This window comes from Rhinolophus ferrumequinum, chromosome 2 (genome assembly GCF_004115265.2).
Source record: "Rhinolophus ferrumequinum isolate MPI-CBG mRhiFer1 chromosome 2, mRhiFer1_v1.p, whole genome shotgun sequence".
In the NCBI taxonomy this organism is placed as follows: domain Eukaryota; kingdom Metazoa; phylum Chordata; class Mammalia; order Chiroptera; family Rhinolophidae; genus Rhinolophus; species Rhinolophus ferrumequinum.
Window position 1 is genome coordinate 1,896,053 of NC_046285.1, and position 13,884 is coordinate 1,909,936.

General features: G+C 39.4%; 1 protein-coding gene across 3 annotated transcripts in view; it reads right to left on the bottom strand.

Annotated features, from left to right (window-relative positions):
• The window catches only part of ATR (ATR serine/threonine kinase), a 107,697-nt gene extending 102,039 nt beyond the window's left edge, over positions 1-5,658 (bottom strand). For 2 of the 3 annotated variants that reach the window (XR_004421517.1, XM_033092241.1), the window contains exons 1-2: positions 5,485-5,658; positions 585-676 (exon numbers count right to left, since the gene is read on the bottom strand). Coding sequence is in view for 1 of the 3 variants with exons in the window: in XM_033092241.1 (XP_032948132.1) it covers positions 585-676; positions 5,485-5,543 (151 nt within the window). In the remaining 2 variants the exon portion in view is untranslated. The remainder of the gene's footprint in view (positions 1-584; positions 677-5,484) is intronic. The other variant, XM_033092251.1, reaches the window with a different exon arrangement.
• Between the last annotated feature and the right edge of the window lie 8,226 nt (positions 5,659-13,884).

Here is a 13,884-nt window from a genome sequence, read left to right on the forward strand (position 1 = left end):
ATATCACAAGTCATAACATCTGTGCCAAATTTGGAATCAAATTTATAAACCATGAGCCACATGGCTCTGTATTACTCCTTCAATGTAATTTTAACAGGTATGGTAACAATATGTTAGCCAGACAGATGGGACATCATCTTGCCAAGTTTGTAATTTCTTTTAGATTGCTACATAAGGAAAACACAAACAGGAGTTGATTCAACAACTCACAAAGTCACCAACTCTTATTTAAAGAGTTTTTTATGGCATTTGCCTTTTCTCAACCACTGACACAAGACCTAGCTAAAATAGAGTCTACATCATTGGAAATAGCCAAATATTTTTTATCTACAATAATACCTTATATCAAAGAACTCATAGTAAGCAGCAGAAATCTACATAACAAATAGGAAAACAGAATTACTTTAAAAGCCGAATGCACATTGTGTAACAAATAATACTTTCAGTAACTTTCTTGAAAACGTAACTGTCATAAAAACTAACTCTAAAAACTACATGGAGAAAAATGCTTGTATAATGTGGTATATACGAAAAAGAAAACAATTTAATTTATAAAGCTTATATAAGAAGTAATTATTTCTTACCAACATTTACATCTGTAAGTATTCGGTCAATAAACTGACACAGAATTTGTCTTGGCTTCTGTACAACTATATTATATTCCTCTGGACTGGCACTAAAATATAAATAAAAGGTTTTTAACCCTTAAAGGGAGTCACAATTTCATTTGTAAAAAAACTCGCTAAAGTTGAATGATCAAACGTTTTTAGTTTTAACATTCACAGTATTTTTCTACTTAAACATGAAAAGAGGGGGTGGCTGGTTAGCTCAAGTTGGTTGGAGCTTGGTGCTGATAGCACCAAGGTCGCCGGTTCGATCTGGGCATGGGCTACTGTGAGCTGTACCCTTCTTAAATAAATACATAAATAAATAAATGTAAATAAATAGGTAAATAAATAAAAATGAAAAGAAAATCTAAATACCAGTGTTACCAATTTACAAAGGGAAGAAAGAACATGCTAAATGATACTACAGGCATCCAATCTGCAAAACCTAGACCTGCCCTGACCAATATGGTAGCCAGTAGCCACATGTAGTAAGTATTGAGCACCTGAACTGTGGTTAGTCCACATTACAAAGTACTATAAATATAAAATACACACTGGATTTTGAATATTCAGTACAAAAAGTATCTCATTATTTTATGTTAATTACATGTTGAAATGTTACCTGGGTATATCATTTAGTTAAAATATTAAAAATTAATTTCACATATTTCATTTGACTAAACTTTTGGCTGACGAGCACACAATGCAATATACAGATGACATATTACACACTTGAAACTTGAAACAGAAGTTTTTTAAGTCTAAAATTACAAGGTAACATGAATTGTTTTACACAAAGTCAAGAGATGTTTTTCATAAACCAAATGTAATTTGGCAAGTGTCAGTAAGAATGTGAATGAAGAGGTGTGTGGGGAGAGGAACCAGGATTGTGGGTGGTAGTCAGAGTTTCCCATAAAGTTTAATTTTGTATAAAGATAATGCATTTATGTGTTATTTGTGTAATTTTTTAAAATCAGTTTTTAAAAAAGGTGAATTGATTATCATTCATTGAATGTACTATCAAAATAAACTCATGGGATAATGAGCATTTCTTATTTTGCAACCTCTGAGTTTTGTAACTGAACTGAAAGGATGTACTTTTTGAAAAGTATACTGTAATATTTGAGTGGATATTTAAGTATTACATGAAACTTTGATCCATTTAGCAAACAAGATACCCTGCACCTGCCAGAAAAGTAGTTGTAAATTAAAGGACAAATCATTTTAACACACCGTGGTTAAGTATTAATAGAGCCAAGACTGAAAACAAAAAAACTCAGCCCTGAACAGGGCCTATGAGTCAAGGCTCCCTGGAGGAGGTGATACAAAAAGCTGAGCCCTGAGGAGCTTGCCAGATAAAATAAGGGAAAGAAGGAGGGTATTCCAAGTGGCGGAAACAAAGGCTCAGGAACAAGAACATAAGCTGCTTGAAAAACTCTAAGAGGCTCTATATGGCTAAAGAAGAGAGAGACAGTAACTGGAGATGAAGCTGAAGAGGGAAGATAAGGTCAAAGGATGAAATAAGGAGTTCGGATTTTGTACTGAAGGCAGTGAGACATTGAAGTGTTATATGTAGAGGAATGAAGGTTAAACATGTTTTTAAAACATGAATTGTGTTATTCTCTGTTTAAAACATTCCAATGGCTTCCCACTGAATTTAAAATAAAATCCAACTCCTTATCCTGGCCTATAAGGTTCTAAAGGATCTGGCCCTTCTGCTCTTCCATCCTTAACTAACACCACTCCCCTCTACTCTCTTATGTTCCAGCCTTCTTCCTATTCTTTAACAACTAGAATCACTCCTACGTAGGGGCCTTTGTACATCCTAGTCCATCTAAGACACTTCTCCCATTTTCACATGACTGGCTTCTTCTTACCATCCAAATCTCCTCTAGTGGCGACTATTGCTGCTCCACAGACCCTTTATCTTCCTCCCCGTTTAATATTTTAATAACAACTGTCACTATCTGAAAATATCTTGTGATTACAAAGTAATTCTAAAAAGGAAGGTCAGAAAAGGCTCCTCTGAAATGACATCTTAATGGAACCAACCAGTGTTCAGAGAGAAGAGCGCAAAGGACTGAAGGCAGGAAGGACCTTGGTGTATACGAAAAATAGACCAATATTATTGGACTACAGTGAGCAGATTATGCAGGAATTTAGAGGCCTTGGTAAGGAGTTTGGATTTTATTCTAAGTGTGCTAGAAAGCCAAAGGAAGATTTTAAGCAGGGAAGTAATGCTATATAATCTACAGTATGATTTGTAGTTATAAAAGTCACTTTGAGTGCTGAGTGGGAAATCCATTGTAAATGAGTAAAAACGGAAATGGAGATAAACTGAGAGGTTACTGTAATAGTCTAGATAAGAAATTGTGATGGTAGCTGTGGAGATGGTGAGAAGTGTATTTCAAAGGCAGTCGTGACAGGACTTGCTGGTGGATTATTAAGGGATAAGGGGAAAAAAATCAAGGAAAACTCCCTGGCTTTTGGTTGGTACATTTATAATAACCTGGAAAAGGAACAGGTTAAAGGACAGTAAATTATAAGGTCTGCTTTGGATATGTTAATTTTCATTTCTGGGTGTAGATGTTGAGTAAGCAACCTAATTTATATCTCTGCGCTAGAGAAAGTTTGGGAGTTATCAGCATATAGATAATATGTAAAGTCATGGGACTAGATAAAGCAACTTAGGAAGAGAGTGAAGATGAAAAGAGAACCAAGGACATAGCCAAAAACACAGGGAGCCAGGAATGATTCCCAGATTTCTGGTTTGGAAAAATGAGTGAACGTGGCATCATTTACTGAAATATCCCTACCTCAGTGAATGAGAGGAATTTAAAAAAAAAATCTTGAGCAGGTTGGAATATGCAGAGAATTTGCATTGGATATGTTAAGTCTTAACTGCATATGGGAAACGCAGGTAAAACTGCTGTTATCCAGTACATATACTTCTATTGGAGACAAATACGATTTGGTGAAACACATCTGGAGTCATCAAATAGCAGACAGTAACTGAAGGCAGGAGAGTAAATGAGATCACCCAGAAAGACTATGCTAAGTAAAGAATGCTAACGACAAAAAAAAGTGGAACAAAATTTATCCCTGAGAGATAGAGGTAGCGGGAGCCCACACATTAGAACTGTGACATCTCATTTTTTTCTCACAAATCTAATTGCCACAATTAAAGAAAAACAAATATGGGAGAAAATGCCTTGATGTCTTCATCTGAAACACAGCTCTGATAACTGCTGTCTCTTTGCCTTTGCTTCTTCAACCTCTGTGACTCAGTTTCTTAATAGTGATATTTGTCATGTTCTATATCATAGAGATACTGTAAGACTGAATAAGCTTGAATGAAGCAAGTGCAATGAAAAAGTCATGACAATTAAAAACTATCATTATACAATTCTGTGTGGGTCAGTTTTTCAACTCATTCTCAGAATTACAAATGAATGAAATGAAAGATAACATAGGAGTAAGCTCTGTTGATGTAAGAGACTATAAATAAATCTAAGATACTATTTTTATTAACAAGTCTCATAGAGGAAGAGCAAAGAGGGAAGAAAAGTATTAATAAGCTAATTCTCCATTAAAGCAAGATAGGGGAAGCATACTGAGCCTGAAAGATGAAATCTGTACATCAACTTCCTGAAATGAGCACCTGTATTCAGCTTTTTAGAAAAGTAGATGTTACTTTACAAAATATTAATACAAAATGTTTGCACCTAATGCAAAGTGAAAACAATTAACACACACAAAAATAGGATTAAGACAAATATGGTCCCTTCATTTATCCTCTTATTTATGTAATGAAGGAAGACTAACATCCTTGTATGGCCAACAAGTGGAGATGAACACAATTGCACAGCAAAAAAGAAAAGGAAATTAAATATCTGGTGGGCTTAATGTTAGTTTTGACTTTGTGTGCTAAATTGTCAAACAGTTTAAGAAATTGGGAGGTAATTATTCTGACAGTTCAACTGCAGTAGTGGTATACAAGCCCACTTACTTCTTGTCTGCAGTGGGTTACAATTTTTAAAAAAGGAAACACACATAAACACTGCCTTCTAGTCTTTAGACCTGGTTGTGGGAAGGTTGCGTATGTGTTGAAGGGAGGAGGCACCCATCAACATCTGTCCCTTCTCATAGGTAGGATACTGGTTTACATGATTTTACTCCCGAGTTTTCAGAAAACAAGCTTTTGCAAATAAAACAATATTATCTTCATGTTTTGGCAACATTCTGTGCATATTTATATTTTGTGAACGTTGTGGCCTATCCCTGGGATTTCTGACTAAATAACGGATTGAAGATTGCAAGAGGTCCTATCTTCAGAGTGGCCTACGGTTTCACTTCGAAGATAGAAACTGCCTTTTCTAATAACTGGCCTTCCTTGCACAAAACCAGAACTAGTGATTTTTCTGCCATGAGCTGTTCTGGATCAAAACGTGGAGCTAAAAACCCAATTCGTCCACGACCGATCATAAATTGAAAGGGGGGAAAGTCCATGGGTCAAGTCTCCCATGTACGGCAAGAGGTTTTCGAGAAGCAAATAAGTGCAAGAAAGTGACGAGAAGTGGCCCTTCCCTCCAGCTGCAGAGAACACCCAGTGGGGACGAGCTCCCGGGCACCGCTGAGGTAAAGCGGAGCCGGCAGACGTTTCCCTCTCGGACTGTTCCCTCAGGTCTGCAGCGACGCCCTAACCGCCCCTCTGAGGGAGAAGCGCTGGTCAGGCCCGGAGCCCACCACAAAAGAGCCGCGGCCGGGATTCAGGGGATCCAAGCCGGGGCGCGTGCGGTCGGGGAGAGCACGTGAGACGCCAGCCGGACTCAGCGGAGGAGGCCGCGGGGCCCACGACGGCCGGGCCTGGCCCTACCTGCCCAGCTCTCGCAGGGCGGGAATCATAGACGCCAGCTCCAAACCATGTTCACCCATGCTGAGAATGCGCTGCGCTCGTCGGCGCCGCAGAGGCGGGCTCCCGGCGTCTCCACAGTTTTGGAAACGCGCGGCGCCCGACGGGTCCTCACGGCGCCCAAAACTCCTCCCGGAAGCCGCGGTTGCCCCGCGCGCTAGGCCTTCTTCCTGTTCTGCGCAGTGGCTGGGGGAGGTCCGGAGGCCCAAAATGGGCGGGACAAAAAGGCGGGGCCCGCGCCTGCCCAGTCGCCCCCGGCGGGTTCTCGCTGAGCCCGGAAGGCCCCGTGCGAGACTCGCGGAGAGTTTCGGGGCTTAGCGGCCATGTTCTTACTCCTATCCTGGGAGGCTCAGCAAAGTAAAACCGCCGGATCTAAGGAGCAGAGGGGCCTGAAGGGCACCAGGCCAGACTGCCTCGTATCGCAGATGTGAAAACTGAGGCACTTCAGCGAGTAAAGGCTAGCTCTCCCCAAGTCTCCCCACGGCGTAACGACCTCAGGTCCTCTTTTTCCTACCACTCTTGACATCCTTTCTGAGAAATACGGTGCAAGAGGTGGGCTTCTCTCTCTCCTTTCTGTTTCAGCAGGTTTTTTAAACTTCAAGTCTTCTTAGGTTTCCTTTAAACCTTTCGTATTTAAAAAGGGGGCTGAATTGTATTTATATGTGTCTCATCAAAGCAGCAGCAGTACTGTGTGTGTCACTGTTATGGGCATCTACTACATATGACTTAATGTTTAAATCAGTGGATTCTGGTTGTAGACATTTTCTGGCTCGACCTAATTTGTTTATTCGAAAGGTGGCCATCATAAGAGACTTAACATGTCAAAATTAGGTGTTTAATCAGGCAAAGCCATGCAGTGTGCTTTCATTTGTTGTTGAGCACTTAAGGATAATGGTTGATACAGTATTTTTTAAAAAATCAAAGTGATGGAATGACAGCCGTATATGTTCCTGCTTCAGGGATTTTGCATTTGCTGTACCCTTAGCCTTGACCTGGACCACACTTCTCTCATCACCCCTCAAGTATTTGCTGAACCGTCACCAGAGAGCATCATATAGACTACACACTTAAACTCACACTCTTTCCCCCTCCATCCTGTTTTAGTTTTCTTCAGAACGCTTAAAACCAAACGATACATTACATACTATTTTATTGACTATCTCCTCCAATTAGAACGTGGGCTCCTTGAGACCAGAATCCTGTCTGTTTTATTCACTGCTTAGATGCCCAGGACCTAACACAGGGCCTGGCACATACTTGGTATTCTGTGAATATTTGTTAAATAGTTGAATGATAAAGTGGAAAGAAGATGGTGTCAGGAGTTAAGAGGCTGTGCACAAGTTCTCATTACATCTTTTAGAACCTGTGTTACCTAAAGTTACTTAACCTGTCTGTACTTCAGTTTTTCATCTATAAAATGAGATTAATAATAGCTACCTCACAAAACTAAGGTAAAGATTAAGTAAGGGGTGGTAGAGTCATTCACTGGAATACCATTTCTTAGTCAAAATGAAGTGTGCAACACATGCTAACAAAGATAAATCCCGAAAATGATGTCAAGAGATAAAAGCAATCGCAAAGGAATACATAATAATATTATATCACTTACATACCATTTTTAAACCACAAAATAACACTTTGTGTGAGTTAAGTATAAATACATAGATGATGAAAGATTAAAAACATGGTTGGGAGGGATATACATCAACTCCAGGAGAGTTGTACCTCTGGAGAATGTAAAAAGGAAATGAAATTACAAGGCTTCAGCATATCTCTGAGGGTTTTCTTTTAATAGGTTCTGATTAATCATGACAAATTAAACATTTGTTATATTTAGATGGAGGTTATATAACTATTTGTATCTCAAAATGTATAAAGAAATACATATACTTTTTAAAGATTAAATGAGATAACCCATATGAAAAACAGTTTATAACTAACAAGTAACAAATGTTGGGTATTATTTTTGGATCATATGAAGAAAGATTATAAAAATTACAACGTTACATGGAAGGCAGTAGCTGAATAGCATTGTAATTCTAAAAGGCAGTGTAAACCCCCAAGCATTAGAAACAGTAGAGCTTTGGGAATCCAATTTAATTCAAAAAGTTATTTTGTGCAAGATACTGTGTTAGGTACTTCTGCGACATAAAGATGAGGAAAATAAAGTCAGTTTCAAGTATGTACAATCTGTGGATGTAAAAACGATGTAATAACCCAGAAAAATAAATGCAAAGCAAAATCCGATGGATGCCATAAGGAGATATAAATAGCATGCATTGGAAAAATAGAGGAGGGAGAGACCGTATCTACTCCAGTGGAGAAGAGGTATATCAGGAAAGGGCTCAAGGAGAATGTGGCACCATATGCTAGACCAGATGTGAAAGATGAGCAAGATTTTAAGAGACAAAGATTGGAGAAGAGGCATATATTCTAGCTAGAGGCAAATATCTGAACAAAACGCATACTGAAGGAGAGATGAGTGATTCATTTTGGCTGATGTCAAGGAAAAGTAGCCTGAGACACTGATAAAGACCTCAGTAAGCGATGGAGAGGCACTGGGAGATCTTATATAAAGAGTGACCCAGTCAAAGCTACACTCAAATCTAGCAGGAGGGTACAGGACAGAATAAAAGGGGGGTAGTAGGTCATTTAAAGAAATAAAACTTGTTAGCAATATATCAATAAAGGAGCAGTTGATGTCATTCCAGGCAGACATCCTTTCTCCAGGTACCTATATATTTCTCAACTCCACCAAACTTTTTGAGTTTTTCATACAGCTGATTCTATTTCCTCATCTCCCACTCAGTCTCAATCCTACATACAATGCTCTTTGTCCTGCCCGCGCCCTCTTAAATGCCTCTCACCAATTTCACCAGTTGCACCAATGGTTTTCATATGGCTGAATCCAAAAAAACTGTTGATCAGCTCTTCTTTTCCTGACCTCCCAGCAGCATTTGACAACATAGACTAATGCCTGCTTCTTGTAACACTTTCTTCTTTTGGCCTCCATGACTTACTCTCTTATTAGCAACACTTCCTTTGCCATCCCATTCACTGTTGGTATTCCTCAGGGTTCTAACTTAGCTTCCTTTCTCTTTTTATTCCTAGGTGACCACGTTCACTCTTAAGGCTTCAGTTAACTTTCTGCCTGCTGACCACTCCCAAATTCTTTGCTGAGATTTCTCTCTGAGCTTTATATTTCATACGTCTACCTTCATATTGAATTTTTGCCCTTGAATTATTCCCAGGCACTTTAATTTTGTTTAACTTTTTATTATGAAAAGTTTCAAATATACACAAAAGTAAGAGAAAATAGAATAAAGAATCCCCTTATGCCCATCACCCAACTTCAGCAGTTATCAGCACATGGCCAGTGTTTGTTTCATCTATAACCCCCCCCATTTCCCCTCTCCCTAATTGGATTGTTTTAAAGAAAATCCCAGACATCATATCAATTTATCTGTACTTATTTCAGTTTGTATCTCTTAAAGATAAGGACTCAATTCTATCTTCTAAATATCAAACCGATCCACTTCCCTCCAAATCTCATTACTATCTTTCTGGTTTCAGACCATCACTGTCTCTTGCCTAAATTACTTCAGTAGTGTTTTAGCTTGCCTTTCTTCCTTTAGGCTTGTTTTCCCTCCAATCCATTCTCTACACTGGGAGTCTCACAACTTTTTTTTTTTTTTAACTTTTATTGGGGAACAGTGTGTTTCTCCAGGTCCCATCAGCTCCAAGTCGTTGTCCTTCAATCTAGTTGCGGACGGTGCAGCTCAGCTCCAAGCCCAGTCACTGTTTTCAATCTTTAGTTGCAGGGGGTGCAGCCCACCACCCCATGCTGGAATTGAACAAGCAACCCTGTCGTTGAGAGCTCGCGCTCTAACCAACTGAGCCATGCGGCCGCCCCTCCGGAAGCTCAGCGGCAGCTCATTGTCTTCAATCTAGTTGTGGAGGGAGCAGCTCACTGGCCCATGTGGGACTAGAACCAGCAACCCTGTTGGTCAGAGCTCATGCTCTGACCAACTGAGCTATCTGGCAGCCCCCTAACTTTTTTGATTGTTCAACAATATTGAAATCTTAAAAATATGTACCCTAATATGTGCATATTTATTTATTAACCACATATATTTAGTACTATATTCTAATAACATAAAAGTCATGATAATGTAAATTTGGACATAACACAACTGTTGATTTGTTCCTGTTTTCCTCTCACCTCCCCGTTTCATCTTTTGGGGGGAAGGGATTGAAGTGTGGGGGGAGAGTGAGGCAGGAAGCAGAGAGACTGAGGTGTCCCATATCAAATCGACAAATGGGCATAAACCTATGTCCTCCTGGAAGTTTCATATAGCCTGTATATAGAATTGTCCCCACTGTTAATTAAACTAGGGTTGGAATGACCACGAGGTGGCACTACAACTCAAATGAGATCACCTGGTTCTCAGATGCCCAAACTCTTGGCTGCCTAATTGTGTAATTTCCTTCATAATGCACTGGATTTTTCTTACTCCATTTGTGGTATTCTTTCAAAAGTTTACTATATAATTAATATCATAAAGTATACACTAAAATAGCTTTAAAAAATGAGATAAAAAATACAATATTACATACAAGTTCATTTCCAGACTTGAATGGACTTCAATATACACCTCGTTGGTACACTCAATGATTTGCATTTTAAATAATTTTTAATAATTTTAACAATTTTTAAAAGTATTATTACTTATTTTTTTTGCATTTTTAATAATTTTAAAAAGTTTGCTCCTAGGCAATGCTGATGTTCTTTGGAATTGTTCTATACAGCAGACAGGACCTTTTCAAAACCCAAATATGATTATTATGCCATTCCCCTGCCTTAGTAACTTGACTATGTATTGAATATTGTCAGACAGATTAATGGGTAAAAAAAAGCACACATCTTTTGTTCGTTTCAATTGGATAAAGACTCATAAGAGACAAATACAACCACAGGGCAACATTCTGAAACTTAAAGCAGAATCAATGATCCTGTGTAAACAAACTGCACAAATGCACTTGTCCCATTTAGTAGAAATACTAAAAAAAAAAAAAAAAAATTGCAAATCATCTAGTTCTCATAATATTTAAGGAAATTAAAAGTAAAGCTATTTGTCCTCCTATCCCTGGGGCAGTTTCACATCTACTGAGGCTGTTACAGAACTAGGACTGCACTGTATTTGGAGAGGAATCAGAAATAAGGACATGCACTACTTTCCCATATGTTCAGGAAATGTCATCTATCTCAGTAATGAATTATTGTCATTTATGTTGCTAAGGTCTGAATATGGCCCAAGGAGTACATCAAATTTGTTTGAATAGTAATGACTACTTGCATTAGCAATCACTATTTTTCCTTTCCTGAAAATATTTTTATCTGTTTCATCTGCTGTTATCCTCCCAGTAACTCTGTAATATAAATTAAGGTCAGGAAGAGAGGTTCTGAGTTTTCAAACTTGACCGTGTGTCATAATCACCTGGAGGGCTTAGTAAAATAGATTCCTGAGCTTCTTGTCCCAGAGATTCTGATTTAATGGGTCTGAAAGGGAACTCAGTGATTTGCATTTTTAACCAGTTCCTAAGTAATGCTGATGTTACTTGTCCACGGACCACACTTTGAGTTAATATGTTTTAGAACAGCGGTTCTTAACCTTAGCTACACATTGAAATTAGGTGGGTGGGAAGCTTTTAAATCCCAGAGATTTTGATTTGATTGATTTGGGGGTAAGGCACATATATATTTATATGCATTTCTCTATTTACCCACAAGCTCAAGTGTCTACTTATACGTGTATTAATCATTTGGATTTCTTTTTCTGTAAACTACCTATTCAGCACTCTATCAGTTTTAATTTGGTTTTATCTTTTTACTAAATTATAGGGACATTTTAATATGTTTTGGATAGAAACCATTTTCTAATTTATATTCTGAATATTTATACTCGGAATATTTTCTCTTTAGTCTGTCACTTGGCTCTTGTGCCACAGAAATATTCATTTTTATTATATCAAATCCATCTATCTATTCCTTATGGCTTCTGGGTTTTGAGTCTTGCTTAGGAAGTTAACCCCAAGGTCTAAAGTGTTCTTTTGGGGCCGACTGGTGGCTCAGTTGGTTAGAGTGCAGGCTCTGGGCAACAGGGCTGCTTGTATGATTCCCACATGGGCCAGTGAGCTGCGCCCTCCGCAACTAGAATGAAGTCAATGAGCTGCCGCTGAGCTCCCGAGTGGCCAGATGGCTCAGTTGGTTGGAGCACGGACTCTCAACCACTAAGGGTGCCGTTTCGACTCCCACCGTGCCTCCTGAAACTGACAACGGCAACTACACCTGGAGCTGAGCTGCGCTCTCCACAACTAAGACTGAAAGGACAACAACTTGATTTGGATGGAGCTGATGAGAGTCCTGGGAAAAAACACACCACTATTCCCCAATTAAAAAACAAAAACAGCTTACTAATAATAAATAAATAAAGTGTTCTTCTGGCGCGCTCTCTCTCTCTCTCTCTCTTTCTCTCTCTCTCTCTCTCTCACCTCAGCTGTCCCCATTCTCTTCCCTGAGAACATATCACTAATACTGGGGACCTAGGCTTCTCTCTCTCTTTCTCCCTCTCCCCAACCTCTTCCCTGAAAATGTATCACTAATAAACCCTGCTTGCATACTAATCAGCTTGCTGACCTTTGATTCTTCACTGTGTCCGCAAGAAGAACCGAGACTCCCCTAACATTTTGGTGCCATGACTTGGATTGTACCCTTTTTGTCTCCAGCCATTTGTAACACAAGGCTACAAAGCTACAAATGATTGTCAAGAACGACTATCGACCCCTGGGACCCCAAGCTCCAGACACTTATGGGCCAATGGATGGACACTTCCCTCTGCCTTCTCCAACCAATAGTTAGCAAGCAGATGGAACCCAGAGATGTTTCGACGTCCCTTTACAGCAGGAAGCAGCCAGAGCGGTCATCATCCCAAAATCCCTAAAGATTTGGGTTCCTAATGAAACAGGGCCTGGTTGATACTTCCATAGTAGAGGACTCTCCACATCCCTGGCCTCATCTTTCCTTGACCTTCCTATAGCTTAACAATAGATCATCCCCCTGCGGCTTGAGCTTGAAATGTCCCGTCCCATCCAGTTCCCTGTTTTAGAAGATTACCCTGAAATTTATGACTAATGCTGTTAGGCTTATTGATCATATTCTCAATGGTCTACCGCTAATCCCATCATTGTTCCTGGGTTGCTGACTCCATAGAATCACATGGCATAGAATCCACCATACAATCAGAGAAGGCTCCATGAAGACCCCTGGAACCCTCACGTAGCCTCCGGAGGAACACCCAGATTTTCCCTTAAAATCCCCAGGCTGTCACTAATCATTAGATTAATGCAAATAAAAACCACAAGGAGATACCACCTCACCCCAATCAGAATGGCTATCATCAATAAATCAACAAACAACAAGTGCTGGCCAGGATGTGGGAAAAAGGGATCCCTGGTGCACTGTTGGTGGGACTGCAGATTGGTGCAGCCACTATGGAAATCAGTATGGAGGTATCTCAAAAAACTGGAAATGGAACTTCCAAACTTATGACCCAGCAATTCCACTCTTAGGTATCTATCCAGAGAAATCCAAGACGCTAATTTGAAAAAATATATGCGCCCCTATGTTTATTTCAGCGCTATTTACAATAGCCAAGACTTGGAAACAACTGAAATGCTCATCGGTAGACGACTGGATTAAGAAACTGTGGTACATTTGTACAATGGAGTATTACTTGGCCATAAAGAAGAATGAAATATTACCATTTGCAACGGTATGGATGGACCTAGAGAACGTTATGCTAAGAAAAATAATTCAGTTGGAGAAAGACAAATACCATATGATCTCACTTATATGTGGAACCTAAAGAACTGAATACATGAGCAAAGTAAATAGAAATAGTCTCAGAGAGATGGAGGAAAAACTGATGGTTGCTAGAAGGGAGGTGGGTGGGGATGAGGGAGAAGGAGAAGGGATTAGAAAGCACAAATTGGTAATCACAAGATTGCCCCTGGGATATGAAAGACAGTTTGGGGAATATAATCAATAATGTAAAGATTTTGTAGGGTGTCAGATGGGCACTTATCTTATTAGGGAGATCACTTCAAGGATGGTGTAGATGCCTGACCACTGTGCTGTACACCTGAAGCTGGAGCTGAATAATATTGTATGTCAACTATAATTTAATATACATATAGTCACAGGATATGGAGTATAGTATAGGGAATAGAGTTAATGGACTTGGAATAGATGTATACGATGTCAGAGGGGCAATAGGTTGGGGGAGAGGGGTTATCACTGTGAGG